The 23,241-nt window shown below is 60.0% G+C and overlaps 1 protein-coding gene across 1 annotated transcript in view; it reads left to right on the top strand.

The window, feature by feature from the left end:
• Positions 1 to 23,241, top strand: part of CSMD1 (CUB and Sushi multiple domains 1) — a 1,048,987-nt gene that overhangs the window by 983,894 nt on the left and 41,852 nt on the right. Inside the window, exons 47-52 of the mRNA XM_080662039.1 lie at positions 1,068 to 1,256; positions 4,309 to 4,455; positions 5,352 to 5,540; positions 7,561 to 7,746; positions 14,353 to 14,547; positions 15,855 to 16,028. Of these exons, the coding sequence (XP_080518165.1) occupies positions 1,068 to 1,256; positions 4,309 to 4,455; positions 5,352 to 5,540; positions 7,561 to 7,746; positions 14,353 to 14,547; positions 15,855 to 16,028 (1,080 nt within the window). The remainder of the gene's footprint in view (positions 1 to 1,067; positions 1,257 to 4,308; positions 4,456 to 5,351; positions 5,541 to 7,560; positions 7,747 to 14,352; positions 14,548 to 15,854; positions 16,029 to 23,241) is intronic.

The following is a 23,241-nucleotide window of genomic DNA, read 5'->3' on the forward strand; positions in this document are numbered from 1 at the left end:
CAGGCCTGGTCCCCCCTAACTGCCCTCCCCTGCAGGCCCGGTCACCCCTAACTGCCCTCCCCCGCAGGCCTTGTCCCTCCCAATTGCCCTCCCCTGCAGGCCTGATTGCCCCCAACTGCCCTCCCCTGCAGGCCTGATCGCCCCCAACTGCCCTCCCCTGCTGGCCTAATTTCCCACAACTGCCCTCCCCTGCTGGCCCAGTCCCCCCCTAACTGCCCTCCCCTGCAGGCCCAGTCACCCCTAACTGCCCTCCCCTGCTGGCCTGATTTCCCACAACTGCCCTCCCCTGCTGGCCCGGTCACCCCTAACTGCCCTCCCCTGCAGGCATGATCGCCCCCACCTGCTCTCCCCTGCAGGCCTGGTCACCCCCAACTGCCCTCCCCTGCAGGCCTGGTCCCCCCCAACTGCCCTCCCCTTCAGGCCTTGTCCCTCCCAATTGCCCTCCCCTGCAGGCCTGATTTCCCACAACTGCCCTCCCCTGCTGGCCTGCTTCCTCCCAACTGCCCTCCCCTGCTGGCCTGATCACCCCCAACTGCCCTCCCCTGCTGGCCTGATCGCCCACACTGCCCTCCCCTGCTGGCCTTGTCCCTCCCAATTGCCCTCCCCTGCATGCCTGATCGCCCCCAACTGCCCTTCCCTGCCGACCATCTTGTGGCAGCCATCTTTGACCACATGGAGGTGGCCATCTTGTGTGTTGGAGTGATGGTCAATTTGCATATTACCTCTTTATTATATAGGATGTGCATCATTCTTTTATGCCATACATGTATCATTCTCTTATATGACTTACATATATGATTCTCTTATAGGTCATACGTGTATCATTCTCTTACGTCATGCATGCATCATTCTCTTACATGCCATACATACGTCACTCTCTCCTGGATGGCGGGGCAATGTTACCGTGTACTATTGTCATTCAGTGCTGTCCCCTGCCGTGTGCCCCACCTGCCCTGGGTCAGAGGGCAGTGGGAGCACCTTTCCCTCCCTGGCCTCGCACACGCAGGGAGGACACTGACCCGCTGAGCGTTCACTTGGCAAAGGAGAACTTCCCTGTCCCTCCCCAGCACAATGCCCGGCCAATGAGGTCCGCACGGAGTCCTCCGGGGTCATCCTCAGCCCGGGTTACCCCGGCAACTACTTCAACTCGCAGACCTGCTCCTGGACCATCCGCGTGGAGCCCCGCTACAACATCACGCTCTTCGTGGACAGCTTCCAGAGTGAGAAGCAGTTCGATGCCCTGGAGGTGTTTGACGGTATGTTTCCCATGCTGGTTCACGTCCCGGTGGCCTCCGCCTGGTGTGCCAGCAACACCCTCATAAGGTTTCTGTCTCCCAAGAGCGCGGAGGCGTTACCGAGTGTGACTGCATGTCCCCGAACAGGGATGAGTTCCTCTTGCACTGTGCAACCTCAGAGTCCGGGGCCCGCAGACCGTGAACATTCGGTCAACGTTGCAACTGTTAAACAACCAGAAAACGCGCGATGCACTGACAATGTGCTGACGATGCTTTCATCGTTCTTTACGTGGGGACTTAGGACAGATGCCCTCAAACAGCTCCTCGTTTCTCGCTAAGAATTACATTCGTTCAGAAGACATTTTAGGGAGTTTCAGATTTAGGAAATAAAGGTGCTCGATGCGATGTAAATGACTATTTTACTACAAATATATCAAGATAATGGCTCACAGAGATGTCTAGCTGATATATGCTGCAGGAGTCTTTATAAACAGGTTTTTTAATTAGTCTCATATATTTTTATATAATTCTAATAATTTTTTTAAAAAATCCTCACCTGAGGATATGCATTTCATTGAATCGAGAGGGAGAGGAAGGAAGAAGGAGAGAGAGAGAGAGAGAAAGAGAGAGAGAGAGAGAGAGGAACATCATTCAGTTGACTCCCATGCGCACCCAGACCCGGGATCAAGCCCGCGGCCTGGGCATGTGCCCTGATCGGGAATACACTGTGACCCTTCAGTGTAAGGGCTGGTCCTCTAACCATTGAGCCACCCCGGCCAGGGCTCTAATAGACTTTTTAATAGAACGATGCGATACTTGAAATGAAAGTGCGGTTGAATTGTCAATTGGAACTGAAACTGATGTTGGTAATTTTATCATACCCCAGGAAACAGACAACATGCAATTAAGGCTGCACATAATAATAGGGTTTTCCCATGTTTTGAAAAATTTGTCATTATGTTCTGGTAAATAATCAATTCAGTGAACATAAATTTACTGTAATTGATTCCGATTCATTCCATGGGTGTCCGTATGCCTTTTACTGGCTGATGAATAGTAATGACCGAATTGCTCATATGGATAGATACTACGTGGATTAACATATATACTGCCAAGATGAAGTGCTAAGTTGGAAATTAAATTGACACGTACACACGTAGGAACGGAGTATTTTCATTTTAGAGGTGTTTCCTTAAGCAAGCCTTCGTCCCCCCTTATCCACCTTTTCAATGTCCCACTGACAACTGTGGCCCAAAAATAGTAAGTGGGAAATTCTAGAAACAGTTTGGAAGTTTCAAGTTGCGCTCCGTTCTGCGTGGCGTGATGGAATCTCAGGGGCCTCCGCGGTCCCCGGGACGCGGGAGTCCCTCGGCCCAGCGTCTCCCTGTGGACAGCCTCCCTGCCGGTGACCTGCTGGTCCTGGGGCCTCGGGCTGCGTCCCGGTCACCCTTCCTTTACGTAACGACGGTCCCGAAGCGCAAGGCGGTGGAGCTGCAGCTCAGGTGTGCCAGCGAGGAGCCAGGTCCTTCCTGCAAGCGGGAAGGGGAGAAGGTACAGGGAGAAGCATAGAACCACGGGCTGTGGGTTGGGTACCCCAGGGACTGCTGTTGTAAAGATGGGGTGCGTTTGATGTAAGGGTGAGGGTGTCGACAGCACACACCCTGAAATGGCTCCGGTGGCTACGCCTTTGTATCAGGGAAGGCGTCTGCCGCCGTTTTCACCGGGAATTCTTTCCTCCGCCTCGGAGGGAACCAGCTCCGTGTGGAACGTGCAGAGCCCAGTGGGACACGATCGAAGGCAGCCGTGTGGGCTGGTGCCGTGTGGGCAGGTCCATGTGGGCAGGTGCCGTGTGGGCAGGTGCCGTGTCTGGCAGGTGCCGTGTGGGCAGGTGCCGTGTGGGCAGGTGCCGTGTGGGCGGGTGCCGTGTGGGCAGGTGACGTGTCTGGCAGGTGCGTGTCGGGCAGGTGCCGTGTGGGCAGGTGCCATGTCTGGCAGGTGCTGTGTGGGCAGGTGGCGTGTGGGCAGGTGCCGTGTGGGCAGGTGCATGTCTGGCAGGTGGCGTGTGGGCAGGTGCCGTGTCTGGCAGGTGCCGTGTGGGCAGGTGGCGTGTGGGCAGGTGCCGTGTGGGCAGGTGCCGTGTGGGCAGGTGCTGTGTGGGCAGGTGCTGTGTGGGCAGGTGCCGTGTGGGCAGGTGCCGTGTGGGCAGGTGCGTGTGGGCAGGTGCTGTGTCTGGCAGGTGCCGTGTGGGCAGGTGCCGTGTCTGCCAGGTGCCGTGTGGGCAGGTGCCGTGTGGGCAGGTGCTGTGTGGGCAGGTGCTGTGTGGGCAGGTGCGTGTGGGCAGGTGCCGTGTGGGCAGGTGCGTGTCTGGCAGGTGCCGTGTCTGGCAGGTGCCGTGTGGGCAGGTGCGTGTGGGCAGGTGCCGTGTCTGGCAGGTGGCGTGTGGGCAGGTGCCGTGTCTGGCAGGTGCCGTGTGGGCAGGTGGCGTGTGGGCAGGTGCCGTGTGGGCAGGTGCCGTGTGGGCAGGTGCTGTGTGGGCAGGTGCCGTGTGGGCAGGTGCCGTGTGGGCAGGTGCGTGTGGGCAGGTGCTGTGTCTGGCAGGTGCCGTGTGGGCAGGTGCCGTGTCTGCCAGGTGCCGTGTGGGCAGGTGCCGTGTGGGCAGGTGCTGTGTGGGCAGGTGCTGTGTGGGCAGGTGCGTGTGGGCAGGTGCCGTGTGGGCAGGTGCGTGTCTGGCAGGTGCCGTGTCTGGCAGGTGCCGTGTGGGCAGGTGCGTGTGGGCAGGTGCCGTGTCTGGCAGGTGCCGTGTGGGCAGGTGCCGTGTCTGCCAGGTGCCGTGTGGGCAGGTGCCGTGTGGGCAGGTGCCGTGTGGGCAGGTGCCGTGTCTGCCAGGTGCTGTGTGGGCAGGTGCCGTGTCTGGCAGGTGCCGTGTGGGCAGGTGCCGTGTCTGGCAGGTGCTGTGTGGGCAGGTGCATGTCTGGCAGGTGCCGTGTGGGCAGGTGCCGTGTCTGCCAGGTGCTGTGTGGGCAGGTGCCGTGTCAGGCAGGTGCGTGTAAGCGTCTGTGCTTCTGTTTCACAGGCTCTTCCGGGCAGAGCCCCCTGCTCGTGGTGCTGAGCGGGAACCACACGGAGCAGGCGCGTTTCACCAGCAGGGGCAACCAGCTGTTCCTGCGCTGGTCCACGGACCACGCCACCAGCAAGAAGGGCTTCAAGATCCGCTACTCAGGTGAGCCGGGAGCCGGCGACTGCATGCAACGCGAGTGATCGCATTTCAATCTAATTAGACAGCCTGGCTGCGGGGCTCAGGGGCTGAGCATCCACCTCGGAACCAGGGGGTCACAGGCCCACTCCCACTCAGGGCACAGGCCCGGGTGGCGGGCTCCATCCGCCGTAGGGGGCGTGCAGGAGGCAGCCGATCCATGATTCTCTCTCATCATGGGTGTTTCTCTCTCTCTCTCTCTCTCTCTCTCTCTCTCTCTCTCTCTCTCTCTCTCCCCCCTCTCCCTTCCTCTCTGAAATCCATAAATATATTAAAAGGAAAAAATAGGTAGATAGACGCCTCGTGTTTGAAGATGAATAGTGAACGTCAGTAGAAATAATGTGGCGGGAATGGTCTGTGGGATGTCTCTAAATGAAGTCAGGGAAAATAAGTGACCTGTGGGTTAACCATTGAAACCCATGTCACTCCTATCATCATCCATCGAACGCCCTATCATGGAAAGCAAAGACATTTCCCAAAAAGGTAAAATTCCATAAATTAACCTTAAACTCTGCTCAGAGGCTAAGGGAACCAACAGGAAGATCCGATCATAATGCTATTGATTTTATAAGTGACCCCCTGGTAAGAGGCGGTGTCCTTTGGTCAGAGATCGCCAACCGGCCCTCCGTGGGGGGGGGCGGCCTCCCCTGTGGCCCCAGCAGTGAGGGCCGTCTCTGCTCCCCCGCGTCCCCCTGGCACGGGTGTCGGGGTACGTTTTAGAGCCGGTTACACACTGCACCTGGTTTCTTGTTCTTCGAACAGCAGAGCTGTTCCCGACATCATGGAAGCAGGCGGATGGCGGGTCACTTATGATTGTCTGTCTGCCTGTCTGTCTGTCCGTGTGTGCGTCTGTCTGCCTGTAGCTCCTTACTGCAGCCTGACCCACACGCCCAGGGCCGGAGGCGTGGCGAACAGGACGGCGGGGACGCTGGGCAGCACAGTGCACTACTCCTGCCAGCCCGGGCACCGCCTGGTGGGCCGCGGCCACGCCACGTGCACACGGAACCCGGCAGGCATGTTCCAGTGGGACGCCCTGCCCGCGCTGTGCCAGGGTAAGGCGGGCTGCTCCTCCACCCGAACCCCCTCCTGCCATCACGCTGACCGGGCCGGGCCGGGCTGCGGGGGACGCTGAGGGCACACGGGTTCATAAGAGCACCGAGTCCACCGGGCGGGCGGGCCGGCAGCCCTGGCGTTCGCCCGGGGCCAGAGGGGCCGGAGGGTCATTCTAACGCTCCCATGGGTGTCATTTCAAACCGAAAAGTGTCTTTTTCTCATTGAGGTTCAAAATCATTTTTTTTTACAGTTGAAGTCCTTAAAAAAAAAAAAATCAACTACGAAGGCGAACTCTCCTTTTAGATGAAAACGCGTTCTTGGAGCTATATGCAGCGGGTTCATTTTCTTTTGGTCTCTCACATCTAGGGCTTGTTAAAGTAGATTTCAATATTTTACGCCTTTTTTGTGTTTTTTTTCTGTCAAACGCATGAAAGTCGGATTTTCAAAGACGGCGTTTTAATTTTTAATTGAGGTCTTTGAAGTCGTGAAGTGTTCAGAGTTTTGTCTGACTGAGGGTTAGATTCGTGAGGAAATGTGTTGGCCTGTGACAGCTGATCATGATTGATGAATAGACCCTCCCCTTGGCTTCCTCTCCTCCTCTCCTTCCTGGATGTCAGCTTTTCCGGCTGCTAGGAGCCAGTGGCAGGCGTGGATCTCACTCAGAGCTCCGCCCCCCGGCCGCTAGGAGCCAGTGGCAGGCGTGGATCTCACTCAGAGCTCCGCCCCCCGGCCGCTAGGAGCCAGTGGCAGGCATGGATCTCACTCAGAGCTCCGCCCCCCATCCACTAGGAGCCAGTGGCAGATGTGGATCTCACTCAGCACTCCGCCCCCCGGCTGCTAGGAGCCAGTGGCAGACAAGTATCTCAGAGCTCCGCCCCCTGGCCGCTAGGAGCCAGTGGCAGACAAGTATCTCACTCAGAGCTCCGCCCCCCATCCACTAGGAGCCAGTGGCAGACAAGTATCTCAGAGCTCCGCCCCCTGGCCGCTAGGAGCCAGTGGCAGACAAGTATCTCACTCAGAGCTCCGCCCCCTGGCTGCTAGGAGCCAGTGGCAGGTGTGGATCTCACTCAGAGTTCCGCCCCCTGGCCGCTAGGAGCCAGTGGCAGGCATGGATCTCACTCAGAGCTCCGCCCCCCGGCCGCTAGGAGCCAGTGGCAGGTGTGGATCTCACTCAGAGCTCCGCCCCCCGGCCGCTAGGAGCCAGTGGCAGACAAGTATCTCACTCAGAGCTCCGCCCCCTGGCTCCCGCTCACATCCGCCCTCAGAAACCCTCTTTAACGCCAGGTGCACACACAGGGCCAGTGAGCTTGTCCCATGAGGAAGGGGGATGACTTTTTTCTTTAAAACAAAAGTACATTTTCTTTTCATTTTCTTTAAATGCTTGGTCGCTCTGTGACTGAGAGCCGGCCGCTCAGGGCAGCCGCGGGCCGTGCCCTGGGCCCTGGGGTCGAAGTGTAACATGCCCGTGGGGGCATCTGAGACGCTGGCGGGTAAAGGAGTCCCTGGTGGCGCCCTCAGGGGGCTCTCCCGGGCAGAGGACTTATAAAATGACAGATGTTAGGGTCGAGGATGCGTTGCAGCCTCCTTGCTGGCCTTTCACAGAACTTGTAGGAACGTGAGTCCCGGGGGCGGCAGGGAGGGAATAGGAAGGGGGGTTTGGGGGCCGGAGGTCGGGGCTGCTCAGTGCCGAGGAGTCCCCATGCGACGGGTTCTGTGGCTGCGAAGGGGTCACGTGGTCCCCTTCTCCGCCGTGGGGGGGGGGGGGAGTGTGTGCCTGGTTGATGGGCAGAGCGGGCAGGTGGGTGACAGGCCGCAGCCGTCGGCTCAGTCCTGGAGGAGCAGCCGGAGGGCATGTGCTGCTGGTCGGCGGGTGGTGGTTTCTGGTTGCCTCCGAGATGCTCCCGCGCTGGCGCTGGGTCATGCGTGTGCCATGCGTGTGCCATGTGTGTGCCATGCATCAGAAACGGGAAGGGAACGTGGGGACGCCTGGGAACTGACCCCCTGTGCCTCCCTCCTCAGCCGTGTCCTGCGGCATCCCCGAGGCCCCGGGCAACGGCTCCTTCGCGGGGAGCGAGTTCACCCTGGGCGGCAAGGTCACCTTCGAGTGCGACGAGGGCTTCACGCTCGAAGGCAGCCAGCGAGCCACGGCCGTGTGCCGGGAAGACGGGACCTGGAGCCACGGAGGGACGCCGCCCGCCTGCAAACGTGAGTGCCGGCCGGTGCCCGGTGGGCGCTCCTGGGGGGGGGGCTTTCCCGAAGGATCCAGCCCGCAGGGGCAGCAGCTGGCACTGCATCGGGGTCACAGCCCACGTTCCCCAAATACACCCACCTTCCCGCACACACCCACCTTCCCGCACACCCACCTTCACACACACACCCACTTTCCCGCACACCCACCTTCCCGCACACACCCACCTTCCCGCACACCCACCTTCCCGCACACACCCACCTTCCCACACACACACCCACCTTCCCGCACACCCACCTTCACACACACACTCACTTTCCCGCACACCCACCTTCCCGCACACACCCACCTTCCCGCACACCCACCTTCCCGCACACACCCACCTTCCCGCACACCCACCTTCCCGCACACCCACCTTCCCGCGCACACCCACCTTCCCGCACACCCACCTTCCCACACACCCACCTTCCCGCACACCCACCTTCCCGCACACCCACCTTCCCGCACACACACCCACCTTCCCGCACACCCACCTTCACACACACACTCACTTTCCCGCACACCCACCTTCCCGCACACACCCACCTTCCCGCACACCCACCTTCCCACACACCCACCTTCCCGCACACCCACCTTCCCGCACACCCACCTTCCCGCACACCCTCCTTCCCGCACACCCTCCTTCCCGCACACCCACCTTCACGCACACCCACCTTTCCGCACACCCTCCTTCCCGCACACCCTCCTTCCCGCACACCCACCTTCACACACACCCACCTTCCCGCACACCCACCTTCCCGCACACCCTCCTTCCCGCACACCCACCTTCACACACACCCACCTTCCCGCACACCCACCTTCCCGCACACCCACCTTCCCGCACACCCACCTTCCCGCACACCCTCCTTCCCGCACACCCACCTTCACACACACCCACCTTCCCGCACACCCACCTTCCCACACACCCACCTTCACACACACCCACCTTCCCGGACACCCACCTTCACACACACCCACCTTCCCGGACACCCACCTTCCCGCACACACACCTTCGCACACCCTCCTTCCCGCACACCCACCTTCCCGCACACCCACCTTCACACACACACCCACCTTCCCGCACACCCACCTTCACACACACACCCACCTTCCCGCACACCCACCTTCCCGCACACCCACTGGGTCCTTGTAAACGGGGATATTTCTGTTGCTGAGACACGAGCACAGAGGGGCGACGCCGTCTCTGGCTGTCACATCAGTCTGCCGGCCTCGGGCTGTGGTGTATGGGCCCCGCTACAGGATTTTAAGCGGCTTCAGTGTGAATGGGCCAGTGTTTGGGAAAACCTTGGACGTCCCCCATTGTTTTTCATTCCTTTGGTGTCATTTTCATCTTTGTTTGTTGGTTTGTTGTAAATAATGATTGCATCCCCGCGAGTCAGCCCTGACCACGACGGCATTTACGTCTCCCAGTTACTGTCTGTTAAAGACCCTGTTTTGGGGACTGAGTCACAGCACAGGACGCTGGGGTCACAGAACATGGGCACACACTCAGGTGCAGGCCTCCTTCCTGTCCCCCTCCCCGAGGAAGAGCCGAGCGTCACAGGCGGCCGCGCGACAGCCCGCTGCGGGCCGCTCTCCTCGGGCCGCGGTCCTGGGCGTTGGGAGCTGCTCCGCTGGAGGGGAGGGGAGAGACCCTTACGGGGCAGGCCTGTCATTCGGGTGTCTGTCTGCCCCGGGCCAGCTGTTTCTAACCGTTCACCCGCAGGCCTCCTCCGACCAGGCGGGACGGCGGCCTGGCGGGGACCCCAACGTGACTCGTTTGCAGAAGGGGTTCGGTTTCCACTCCTCCCAGGTCTCCGTCCCCCAATCTTTCCATCACCCCATGGCTCTTGCGGGGGTCACACTCCAATGCCGCCCACAGAGCTTACGGCCCTGGGCTCAGGCCTGGCCTCAGGAGTCTGAGCCGCGTGGTGCTGGGTCCGAGGCACGCATCGGCGTTTGCCCCGCTCTCTGGGGCTGGGCCTAAATGGCAGGTACGTGCCGGGGTTCAAAGGCAGCAGCGTTTTAAAGGTGGACCATCGTGTTGGGGAAAGACTGGGTAAGTGACGAGGTGATGCTAGAAATGTCAGCTTTAGTCTCCTATTTTTTCTCAAATGGCCTTATTTCTGAGAGTTACTTGGGGTTCACATCCACATTGCTCCAAGGATAGGGATTTCCCATCCCCCCGATGATCAATACCCCCAACCGGACGGCGCGGCTGTCACAGCTGCTGAGGCTGCGTGGATGACACGGACACGGCGTCATCACTCAGAGTCTGCGCTGCACACGTGGGCCCCTCTGGGGTGGCACATCCTGTGAGTGTGGGCACGTGGACGATGGGTGGTGTCCACTGTGAGCATCCACTCAGCACTGCCCTGCCGCCAGCCCCGGCCCTCTGCTTCGTCATCCCTTCCCTCCCAGCCCCTGCAACCACCATCTTTTCTTAAATATCTTTTCATTGATTTCAGAGGAAGGGAGACATCAGTGATGAGAGAGATCAGTGATGAGAGAGAATCATGGATCAGCTCCCCCCCACTGGGGATGGACCCTGCAACCCGGGCCTATGCCCTGACCGGGAATCGAACCCTGACCTCCTGGGTCACAGGTCGATGCTCAATCACTGCACCCCGCCGGCCAGGCTGTGTGTGGTGGCGTCAGGGCGGTGGCGTCAGGGCGGTCACAGTGACCAGGCGTGGCCCTGGCGCCACCACGTGGAAGAAGCCATATTCTCGCCCATCCTGGGTGCATTTCTTGGGATCTCACCACCTGGAGGTCAGGCTGTTCACACTCGGATGTGTGTGCCCTCTCTCCCTCGGGTACCCGTGGAAACAGGAAATAAATCGCATCCCCAGCTGAGCCTGACCCTCCGACCTTTCCCCGCCCCCTTTAGCAAACAGGGCAAGATGGTGTGTGTGTGTGTACACAAGCTGGTGTGAGTGTGTGATTGTGTGTGCACAAGCTGGTGTGTGTGTGTGATTGTGTGTGTGTGATTGGGCTTGGAATCACAGGCAGAGCTCAGTTCCCACTTCACTTTGCTCTCTGTTTCCCCGACGTGCGCTCACTGCCTCGGTCCCCGTCACATCTTCTCGGCTCATCATGTTTCAAAGCACACACACACCAGCTTGTGCACACACAATCACATACTCACACACACACCAGCTTGTGCACACACAATCACACACTCACACACACACCAGCATGTGCACACACAGTCACACACTCACACACACACCAGCTTGTGCGCACACAATCACACACTCACACTCACACACACACACCAGCTTGTGCACACACAATCACACACTAACACACACGCACACACACACCAGATTGTGCACACACACACCAGCTTGTGCACACACAATCACACACACACACACACGCACAAACACACCACCTTGCACACACACACACACACACACACCAGCTTGTGCACATACACACCTGCTTGTGCACACACAATCACACACACACACACACCAGCTTATGCACACACAATGACACACACACACACACACCAGCTTGTGCACACACACACCTGCTTGTGCACACACAATCACACACACACACCAGCTTATGCACACACAATCATATACACACACCAGCTTGTGCACACACAATCACACACTCACACCAGCTTGTGCACACACAATCACACACATACCAGCCTGTGCACACACAATCACACACTCACACCAGCTTGTGCACACACAACCACACACACACCAGTTTGTGCACACACAATCACACACTCACACCAGCTTGTGCACACACAATCACACACACACCAGCCTGTGCACACACAATCACACACTCACACCAGCTTGTGCACACACAATCACACTCACACCAGCCTGTGCACACACAATCACACACTCACACCAGCTTGTGCACACACACACACTTTTTAAATATCTTTTCATTGAATTTTAGAGCGAGAGGAAGGGAGAGGGGTGAAAGAGAAACATCATCAATCTGCCGCCTCCTGTACCCCCTCCTGGGGATGGAGCCCACAACCCGGGCATGTGCCCTGACCGGGAATCAAACCATGACCTCCTGGTTCATAGGTTGATGCTCAACCACTGAGCCACACTGGCCCAGCCGCACACACTTTCATAAACATGTGACCGCGGTACCTGCTTTAAGTCAGACATGGTTTACACGCAGAAAAATTGTGAAAAGCCAGCACTGTTTGCAGGGCGAGAGCGGAGGGCCTTGCAAGGAGGGAGAGGCAAGCAGACAAGCAAAGGAGAGTCGGACCTTCCAGCGAGACCTGGAAGGAGGGCGAATCAGGAAGAATTGGGGGCCGTCGCTGTAGATCCCAGCAGCTCCCGGAAACCCTGATTCCGTCGTCTAGACAACAGCCATCCCTCCGGGCAGAAGTAGGGTCTGTGGGAGATGGTTTAGGTAACGAGCGACAATCACGTGGGTTCCAGATGTGTACAGTGAGATGAATTTTACCCGACGCGTGTCCTGGGATGGGGGCGTCCTGCCTTTATTAAAGACTTTTCAGAAGTGGCGGTTGTGCCTGGAACTCTGAAGGGATTCAGGCTGAAGAAAAATCGTATTTCTATTATTCGGTAAAACGATGGATAGCCACGTGGACTTTGGATAACGGTTTTATCTAAAAAACACCTACAGAAAAGATTTGGGGTTACTTTTAAATTTTAAAATTCTTTTCCCATTTTAAAACTCATCGATATTATTAGAATACGAAAAGACCTATTTTTTTTTTCAGTTTATTTGCACCTAATACTGGTAGATTACGGAGAGAAGATTACATGAGAGTTTGTAACATTTTGAATACGTCTGACTCGGTTTTAATGAGCTTGTAGAGAATTTTAAAAGTGAAATGTATTCTTGGCACCCTGTGGACACGGAGGGTGTCCCAGCCAGCTCTTTCGGGCCCAGCCGGTCCGGTCTGCGGGTGGCTGGTGCGATGTCAGCTCACAGTGAGAGGTGGGCTCTGGGGCCTGACGGCGTGATCGTCATTTGAAACCCGATCGCACTTTCAGAACATACACACCCTCACGTCCCCAGGGCCGGGCACGCACTGCGGCCAGCATCTTGGTAACTCCTTGCCGTTGATGCTGGTGGTGACGCAGTGGCACTAGGATCGCTGCTGTCATTACTGCTGTCATCGCTGCCGAGGCTCCTAAGTCACCCCCAGAGCCTACACCCCCGAGAGCCTGCACCCCCAGAGCCTACACCCCAGACCCTACACCCCAGAGCCTACACCCCAGACCCTACACCCCCAGAGCCTGCACCCCCAGACCCTACACCCCCAGAGCCTACACCCCCAGAACCTACACCCCAGAGCCTACACCCCCAGAGCCTACACCCCCAGAGCCTGCACCCCCAGAGCCTGCACCCCCAGAGCCTACACCCCCAGAGCCTACACCCCCAGAGCCTACACCCCCAGAGCCTACACCCCCAGAACCTACACCCCAGAGCCTACACCCCCAGAGCCTACACCCCCAGAGCCTGCACCCCCAGAGCCTACACCCCCAGAACCTACACCCCAGAGCCTACACCCCCAGAGCCTACACCCCCAGAGCCTACACCCCCAGAGCCTGCACCCCCAGAGCCTGCACCCCCAGAGCCTACACCCCCAGAGCCTACACTCCCAGAACCTACACCCCAAGACCCTACATCCCCAGACCCTACACCCCCCAGAGCTTACACCCCCAGACCCTACACCCTGGAGCCTACACCCCCAGAGCCTACACCCCAGAGCCTGCACCCCCAGAGCCTGCACCCCCAGAGTCTACACCCCAGACCCTACACCCCAGAGCCTGCACCCCCAGAGCCTGCACCCCCAGAGTCTACACCCCAGACCCTACACCCCAGAGCCTACACCCCAGAGCCTGCACCCCCAGAGCCTACACCCCAGAGTCTACACCCCAGACCCTACACCCTGGAGCCTACACCCCAGAGCCTGCACCCCCAGAGCCTGCACCCCCAGAGTCTACACCCCAGACCCTACACCCTGGAGCCTACACCCCAGAGCCTGCACCCCAGAGCCTCGGCCTCTGCCTCAGAGCACAGGGAGACGCCTCCTGTGGCAGCTGCTACATGTGCTGTGCCCGTGAGGGCGCCGTGTGTGCGAGGCCGGCTCCAGTGCGCGGATCCTGGGACGGGACGGGCAGCCCATTGTGCACGGAGGTACAGGGAGGAAGGGCATGAGGGCGTCTCATTTCCCAGGAATCGGTGTCCACCTGCTCTCCCGTGACTCCGTCCCCACGCCCCGTTCCGTGGGGGGTATCGAGACAGGTAGGTGGACCGTGTCTCACACGTGTGTTCACTTTCCGGAAGAGCGTGTTCACCTTCACATGATCGTGTGCCCTCGGGTCAGGGCTTTGCCCTTCCTGGCGGTCTCGCTGCAGGTCTCCCGAGCACGGGCCGCGGGCCCTGGCGTGCATCGCCCACGTGAGAGCACCGCGTGACCGTGGGGATGGGGACACCGGAGGACTCAGCCGGGCATGGCTTTCCCAGAGAGGGTGGGCAGGAAGGTCTCTCCCACGACACACGGGCACGATGGAGGCGGGAGGGCACGTGCTGACCTCAGTGTGACTCTTTTCCAGCGGTCACGTGCCCCGGCATCGAGGCGCAGCTCTCGGAGCACGTCACCTGGAGGCTGGTGGCGGGGTCCCCGAATGAGTTCGGCGCGCAGGTGGTGCTGAGCTGCAGCCCGGGGCACTACCTGGAGGGCGCCAGGCTGCTGCGGTGCCAGGCCAACGGGACGTGGAGCGCGGGCGGGCAGCGGCCCCGGTGCAGAGGTGAGTCCCACGCGTGCTCCTCTGCCTCTGGCCGGGCACGGTGCTCACCGTGGTGGCTTGGGCATCGTAGGGGATGGCTGTTTTCCTGGGAGTCTCGCTTGTAGATGCGTCCATAAACATGCTTGTTCTTCTCCGATCGGCTATTTATGACAGGGGTTCTCCCCACCGAAGTCGGGGGTTGGGAGGGGAGTCATTTTTCCTCCCCTACAGGGTCAGCCTTGATAGGTAACCCGGACTCGGGAGATGGGCCAGGACCCCAGCGGCTGGTCGGCCCGGCGAGGGCTGAGCGGGCAGCCTGCGGCCAGGCACCGTGCTCTTCCCCTCCCGGTGGCACGGCCTCTTCCGGTTCACCGTTCACACGGACTCAGTCATGTCTAGCTCCTCGCCAGCCCCGCCCAGCCCCGTGCCCATCGTGACTCCGAGCGGCATTTCAAAGCCCCCTTCTCACCTGTCTAAATGCGTGTCCGTCCCTGGCGAGCAGGTGGCCCCGGGGACCCGGCGTGTGGGTGGCTTCAGGCCACGAGACTCCACGCCTTTCTGTGCTCAAACACGTGAGCATCTGGCGTGCGGGGGGCCGGGTGTGCGTTCACTGTCGACACTGGATCCAGCTCCCACAGGCGTGGCCGTGGGGCGCACGTGGCACCAGCGATGCCTCTGCTGGGAAGGCGGTGTCACTGGACACACGGTGCGGCTCTCCAGCCACCCAGGGGCCAGGGCGTATCGTTTTTAATTCTGAGAGAGACTCCGTGTGCCAGCCGTCCCGTCAGCCGTGCTGTGGAGCCCACGATCCCAACCAGTGATGCCCGTAAATGAGAGCATGAGCGCGCTGTTCGCTGCGGTGGGACGTCCTGGGCTGTGACCCCACCCGGCCTTGTCCCGCCCGGCGCTGGCCCGGAGAGGCCGTCTTCATCCCTGCCGGGCCCACATCGGCGCCCGTGGCTGCCACGTGGGCCTCGTGGCTGGTACAGACAGGGACGTGGACAGAATGCCCGCGCGGGTGGCAGCGGGGCCTGTGTGTGGATGAGAGGGTATTGTGGGCATATTTTCAAAAGGCTTAGCTGCCTGTGAGCATGAAAACAATAGCAATGGGCATGGAAGGACCTAGAAGATTCCGGAATCCACTCCAAACGTTCAGGTTTCCCCGTCAAGGACAGAAGGGAAGGGAAGGGAAGCTCCCAGCTGGCTGCCGACCCCCCCTGAGTGGCAGACACACCGCCCTGGTCTCGGTGAGAACCAGCCAGACGTGCTCCCTGCGAGCCGGGCAGCGGGGGGCCGCCTGGTGCTCACTGTACCCGTTTCCCTTGCAGTGATCTCCTGTGGAAGCCTGTCCTTCCCCCCCAACGGCAACAAGATCGGGACGCTGACCGTGTACGGGGCCACGGCCATATTCACGTGCAACACGGGCTACACGCTGGTGGGGTCCCACGTGAGAGAGTGCCTGGCGAGCGGGCTGTGGAGCGGCGCCGAGACGCGGTGTCTGGGTACGTGCCCCCCCTCCCCGCCCCCCTGTTTCGCTCAGTGACCTGAGGAGTAGAGAGAGGCGACGGAGCGGAGACCCCTCACTGCGAACGCTCAGCCAGCGGCCACCACCGGCCCGGCTAGCGGCTGCGCCCACTGCCCGCCTGACACAGGGACCCCCTCTCCGTCTCCCCCATCCATGCACCCTCACGCTTCGCTCCGGGGTGGCGACAGCACCGGAGTGATGTGAACACTACGCGTGGGTGACTGAGGACAGCCCTGTGCTCGGGATTTAGGGCGCGTGAGCATGAATTTGAAATGCATGCCTTTAAAAGTTATAGATTGTGTCAACAAGGTAAAGGGACATTCCTGTCACGCAGTGTGGGCACAGTGGATTGTCTGAAATGGCAGGCGTGTGCAATGACTTGGTCCCTTTCCCCAAAGATGAGAAATGCGGGCGTGATCATGTGTAAAAAGTGAGCGGAACACCCTTCCCGGGGGGGGGAGCCTTCTGAGTGACTGGGTAACGGTGGGAATAAGCAGCGTGGAGTCGGGGGTCTCGGATGCTCCCCGTGGGTCTCCGGGAGATGAGGGAACGGGTGACCTGCCGCGGACCCTGCAGTCTCGGGGACCTTCAGCCGCGTGAAAGCCGGAGAGGCTGAGAGGTGGAGCCTCTGGCTGTCATGGGCTAGGACAGGGGTGGGCAAACTTTTTGACTCGAGGGCCACCATGGGTTCTTAAACTGGACCGGAGGGCCGGAACAAAAGCATGGATGGAGTGTTTGTGTGAACGAATATAAATTCAAAGTAAAGGAGCGGAGGGGAGAGCAAGGGAACCCTCCGCTCTTTCGGCTCCGCGGGCCGGATAGAACAGCCGAACGGGCCGGATCCGGCCCGCGGGCCGTAGTTTGCCCACGGCTGGCATGCTGGGGGCATTGTGACCGGTATAAACATGTTTCAGGAGAATGTGTAGGAAGACCCAGAGTTGGAAGACAGGACGGAAGGAAAGTAGTCAGTGATGCCAGAGAACAGCCACCAGAGAAGGACACCTGTGGTGTCTGGGAAATGACACTGTCATCTCTAACTTTCCACCTGAGACACGGGGTTCGTGAGCCCTGTGTGTGGATCCAGACCGGGGGGAGGGGGGGGCGGGGCGGGGGAACCCTTTCCTGCCGAGGGCCCCTTGGATATTTATAACATCATTCGCGGGCCATTCAAAGTGATCCACATAAAAATTAGCCTGCTCTGGTTGGTCAAACGTTTAATTAACTCACGCTTAGTGCCTTGACGGGGCCAGACCAAATGGTTTCACCGGCCTTATATGGACCGCGGGCCAACGTTCCCCCCCTGATCTATGCGTTCTTGTTGGGCGCCGCCATTACAGGCTCAGGACGGAGGCCTTCCCTCGGGCTGCGTGCGGTGCCCTGCGGTGCGGAGACCGCGGTTCTGGGATTGTCTGCGCACCCCTAAATGTTCTCATGAAATTGTCCGCTCCATGAGCAACGCTCCCTCTCCTCAGGGTGGCCACGGGCTGGGTGGGTGCCCCGGCCCGGGACGGAGAAGGACCAGGGGTCTAGCCCAGCCGTGGGCAAACTACGGCCCGCGGGCCAGATCCGGCCCGTTCGGCTGTTCTATCCGGCCCGCGGAGCCGAAAGAGCGGAGGGTTCTCTTGCTCTCCCCTCCGCTCCTTTACTTTGAATTTATATTAGTTCACACAAACACTCCATCCATGCTTTTGTTCCGGCCCTCCGGTCCAGTTTAAGAACCCATGGTGGCCCTCGAGTCAAAAAGTTTGCCCACCCCTGGGCTAGGCAATGTGCATCTCCACCGTCAGCTGTGACGAGGGACAAACCTTCAATTCCAGCAGAGCCCGCTGCGGACACGGCACCTGGTCACCCGCACGGTGCCTGGGATGCCGGTGAGGCGGAGGCTGTGGCCTCGGAGTTGAAGCCGCTCGGTCCGTTTGCAAACCTGTGAAATCATGGCTTCCCCTAGAGCAGGGGTGGGCAAACTTTTTGACTCGAGGGCCACAATGGGTTCTTAAACTGGACCGGAGGGCCGGAACAAAAGCATGGATGGAGTGTTTGTGTGAACTAATATAAATTCAAAGTAAAGGAGCGGAGGGGAGAACAAGAGAACCGGACAGAACAGCCGGATCCGGCCCGCGGGCCGTAGTTTGCCCACGGCTGCCCTAGAGTCTTACTGATCCCAGAGACTCCTTTGCCTGTTCCCCTTTGGGTTTAATATGTTTTCATTGATCTCAGAGAGGAAGGGAGAGGGAGAGAGATAGAACACCCATGATGAGAGAGAATCATGGACCCGCTGCCTGCTACATGCCCCCCACTGGGGATCGAGCCCACAGCCCAGGCATGTGCCCTGACTGGGAATTGAACCTGTGACCTCCTGTTCATTGGTCAACGCTCAACCACTGAGCCACACCGGCCAGGCTTCTCTGCCTATTTTGCGGTGTTTGCCGTCAGGTCAGGCTCTGGAAGGATGAGGAGTAGACTGAGTCATTGCCTTGGCCTCAGTGGGATGGACGCTACAGACCTTAGCTGCTTTGGCAGAGGGAGCGCTCAGAAGGAATTTAAACTGAAGATGAAGAGGAGGAAGAGTGCCCGTATTGTCACGTATGATCACGGGTGTTGTGGAACTTGGATACCGCGTGTAAGCGATGATAATATCGAAGGAGGCCCAGGGTAGTTAAAAGAAAAAAATCAGAAAGAATGAGTGACACGTGACCACGTGTTTAGAAACCGATGAGTGAAAAGAAAGGGCAATACGTTTAGTATAGCTATTTTACGAATAAAAGTATTTTAAAAGTAAATGAAGTATCACAGCGGCCACTGAGATTGTGGGGTGAAGATTCATAACACCACGGATCATGGCCACTCCGCCATCTCTCCGGGAGTGATAGGTGCTCGTGCGCAGGTGACAGTGTCGCCAGCAAACGCGCACGGAAGCAGAACGGGAATGTGGGGGAGGGCACACGGGTGGGGGCAGGTGACGTGACGTGAAGGTGGAGAAGACTCCAACGTGCTCGGAAGATGAGGGAGCAGAAGCTCCCCTCCCAGATCTGCACGGAGAGTCGGCAGAGCAGACGAGGGGCCCTCCCTTGCCGTGACCCGAGAACTACCAGGGCCTCACTGGTCGCAGAAGCTGTGAGTCATGTTGTGTCCTGAGGACGGAGAGTGCACAAGGCGGTTTGACTTTGGTCTGTGGACTCGCCTGAGACCATGGGAGGGGCTGGTCATGCCTGTTTACAGACGAGAGAAGCCTCTGAGCAATGAGGGATTGGCCCCGCATCGCGAAGAAACACCCCAAGCAGCGTGCAAGCATCGGCAGTCATCCACAGAACAGACTCTGTGGGCTGGGGTGTGTGACTAGGGGGGCAAACTGTAGGCTGGGGTGTGTGACTAGGGGGGCAGACTCTGTGGGCTGGGGGGTGTGACTAGGGGGGCAGACTCTGTAGGCTGGGGTGTGTGACTAGGGGGGCAGACTCTGTGGGCTGGGGTGTGTGACTAGGGGGGCAGACTCTGTAGGCTGGGGTGTGTGACTAGGGGGGCAGACTCTGTGGGCTGGGGGATGTGACTAGGGGGGCAGACTCTGTAGGCTGGGGTGTGTGACTAGGGGGGCAGACTCTGTGGGCTGGGGTGTGTGACTAGGGGGGCAGACTCTGTGGGCTGGGGGGTGTGACTAGGGGGCAGACTCTGTAGGCTGGGGTGTGTGACTAGGGGGGCAGACTCTGTAGGCTGGGGTGTGTGACTAGGGGGGCAGACTCTGTAGGCTGGGGGGTGTGACTAGGGGGGCAGACTCTGTAGGCTGGGGGTATGTGACTAGGGGGCAGACTCTGTGGGCTGGGGGGTGTGACTAGGGGGGCAGACTCTGTAGGCTGGGGTGTGTGACTAGGGGGGCAGACTCTGTAGGCTGGGGGTATGTGACTAGGGGGCAGACTCTGTAGTCTAGGGTATGTGACTAGGGGGGCAGACCGTGAGGGAAGGGCTGGGTCCTGGTTGTGTGAATAAGGACGGCGCCACGCCCGGGAGTCGTACTGAAATAGCGGATGACAAGTACCGCCTCTCCGGCTGCCTTTTCTGTGCGGGGAGAGGCGACCTTGCAGCCACACGCAGGCTGCGCCACGCCTGGGTGCCAAAAGCTGGGACTCCGAGGAAGGGGCGTCTGTCCCGGGAACCTGAGTCTCGGGAGAGAGACACGGGGGCCTGGCCCGGCTCCGGGGATGGTGCGCACAGGCCGGGCAGAGCTGGACAGACCCGTGGAGGCGAGGGGCTCGCTGATCTCACCCAGCAGGTCCGCAGGCCTCGTCGTCAGCGCTCCGCTGCTGTGGGTCTAGGAAGAGCTGACCTCGTTCCACAGGAGGGACCCCGCTCTGGGCCCCCCGGTCTGTGTGATGTGCTCCTGGGGGCGTGTGGAAAGCCCCTTCGGGAACGGAGCCGCTGAACCTCAGCACCGTGTGTCCGGCTGTCCATGCGCCTCACAGTCCCGTGGGGGGGGGGGGGGGCTGCGGGTCGCCCCTTTCAGGCTCCCCAGGGGCTCGATGCACATGATGGTGACTGTGCAGCGAGGGGCCGTGGAAAAGAGGTCCCCTCGCTGCAGACCTTCGGGAAACGTCGTTCGCATCCCCGACGGGGCTGAGGCTGGGCGGCGGTGAGCGTGGAAGTCCACGCCTGGCGGCAGATCCGAACCTTCGGCGTGAAGGACGCCAGCCGCAGGGCGGGGGCTGCGATGGGGTGACTCATGAGAGAGAAGGTAGTGTCGCGTGTCCATGCGGAGGAGACAGTGATGACGCCGCCGCCTGGAAGGCCTGCTGGGGGCGGTCTGTGCCCGGAGGCGGCTCTGCCCTGCGGCTGCCCAGCCCCCGGGGCCGGCCCACCCTCTGTCGGCCTCGGGAGGCTGTCCTGGGGCGGTTGCCGGGCTGTTGAGGAACGGGCTCCCCATGGGCTGGTCGCCACGGAGGTGGAGGAATGTGCCCACACGTGTGATCATCAGTTGGGCTGAGAGCAACGTTAGGAAGTGACTTCGGAGCCGTTTTCCAGGGGGTAGGATGCTGCTGGGGCGGGGGGGGGGTGCCAGCCCCAAGAGCGGGCAGTGCCAGCCTCGAAGCCCGCATGGGGCTCTGTGGGTCCCTTCCTAAGAAATCCCTGAGGAGGGCTGACAAGCGCATGACCCCGGCCCCGGGCCCCTCCCCGGCTTCCTGCCCACACCCCCGGGGCCCGCTGTGCCCGGCGCTCCCGGGGAAGCGGGGTCCTGAGTCCCTGGGGAGACGGGTTCTCGGGCCCGGAGCGGCCTGCGCAGAGCGTTGATGTATTTGGTTAATTTATTGGATCTTTTGTCTCTAAGTCTGCGCTGCCCCCTTGATTTCCCTTCCCTTCATTTTCCTTTGCTTTTCCGTGCAGTCAGCAGGCTTTTCTCCTCCCCCCTCGGCTACTGTCTGTACTCCGGGGAGCGATAACCGGCGGCCCCCGAAGAGTGGGCGAGGCAGAGCCGAGCGGGGTGCACACGGCATGAGCCGGAGGATGAAAACAGGCCCCGCCCAGGAGATGGGTCACTTGGTCCTGGAGCCCCGGCGTCTAGACTTTAAAAAATAAATAACGTCTTCACTTCCGTGACCGGGAGGCCTCTCCCCGCCCCCCTCCGGGGCCTGGCTGGCAGTGTGTGACCTGCAGGCTTGGGGGTGCCTCTCTCGGGGTTTCGGACGCCAAGCGCAGCCGCGTGTCCCTCCCGGCTCCATCTCGTTGGGGCGGGAGCCCTCGGGATTCTCTCCATGTGAGACCCTCACCTCCTTTCTCTGGCATGTGTCTTACCCTCCATGGAGTCTCCAGCCCCAGACCATCGCTGGCCTGTGGCAGGTCGTCATTAAGGTATTGTCGGATCCATGGCGTCATCTTGGAGAGACCGCCTTACAGATAAACCTCCAGGCCGTCACCATGTCGTGAAATTCCTTTACGTCTGCCCCTTCGCGGCATGTCCTGGGTGACGGATGGGTTTCAGACACGGGGCAGAAGCGTGCATGGGGGCACACGGCGTCTGTGGGAGACGTGGAGACGTGCTTTCTACGTGGGGTGTCTATAGCAAAACCAGGGCCAGAGGAAGAATTTAAAAATATGCCCTAACTGGTGTGGCTCAGTGGCTAGAGCGTCGGCCTGCGGACTGAAGGGTCCCGGGTTCGATTCCGGTCAAGGGCATGTACCTTGGTTGCGGGCACATCCCCAGTGGGAGGTGTGCAGGAGGCAGCTGATCGATGTTTCTCTCTCATCGACGTTTCTGGCTCTCTATCCCTCTCCCTTCCTCTCTGTAAAAAATCAATAAAATATATATTAAAAAAAAATAAAATAAATAAAAATACACAGAGCAAGGACATAGCGTGACATTGTCACGGAAGAACAGAACCTGACATGTACCGCGAGCTCAGAGGCATGGGGCCCGCACTGCAGGCGCAGCTGGGTGGCCCCCCCCACCCCCCCGCCCCCCCCCCCCCCCCGGGCACGGACGGGCCGCTGGGATCCTGGTCGAGGCCGTGAGCGAGGCTGGGAGAGATGCCGTACTTGTGAGCAGCCCGTACTTGGTCGAAGGCAGCGATTTGCGCCCCGTGTGACACGAGGATGTTGATGCGATGCCCGCCTGTTCGGTAGGGACCCAGGGCCCTTCCCTGAGGTTGTCAAATGGAAAAACGACCACAGCCGACCCCCAGCGGCGCCCGGGTGAAGGGCTCAGAGTGCGCCTATTTTGTTGTCGGGTCGGCAAAGGAGATGCCATTTAGAATGCTGCAGGGTTTATGGGTTAGTGGAGGCCGTGGGTGAGGAAGGGTGGCCATCCCTGGTCTAAGCCTGAGTGTTTAAAGGGAGCGCAGCTGAGGGCTGAGGGACACCTCGTGATGGGTCAGGAGGCCGGCAGCGTGGCCAGGCCGGGGTCTCTGTCCCGCCCTGTCCGTCAGCCCCAGGAGAGCGGCCGCCCCTCGGGCCTCCTTCCCGGCTCCACTTGCCGCTATGATGCGTCCTGCACACCCATCATCGTCTCCCATCTCAGACTCTTCCCGTCACAGGTCTTCCCCCCCCCTCCCCCGCCCCCGCTAACCTTCACCCGGCTTCACCGGGGCCTTCCTCTGCCAGGAGCTGGCCACATGCAGCCTCTCCCCGTCTGGGCTTGTTCCCCGTGAATCTACTCAGGGCGGGCCCCTCCCTCCCCCGGGCCCAGGGGTCACTTGTCCACTGGTCACACC

This window comes from Plecotus auritus (assembly GCF_963455305.1).
Source record: "Plecotus auritus genome assembly, chromosome: 3".
NCBI classification, from domain to species: Eukaryota; Metazoa; Chordata; class Mammalia; order Chiroptera; family Vespertilionidae; genus Plecotus; species Plecotus auritus.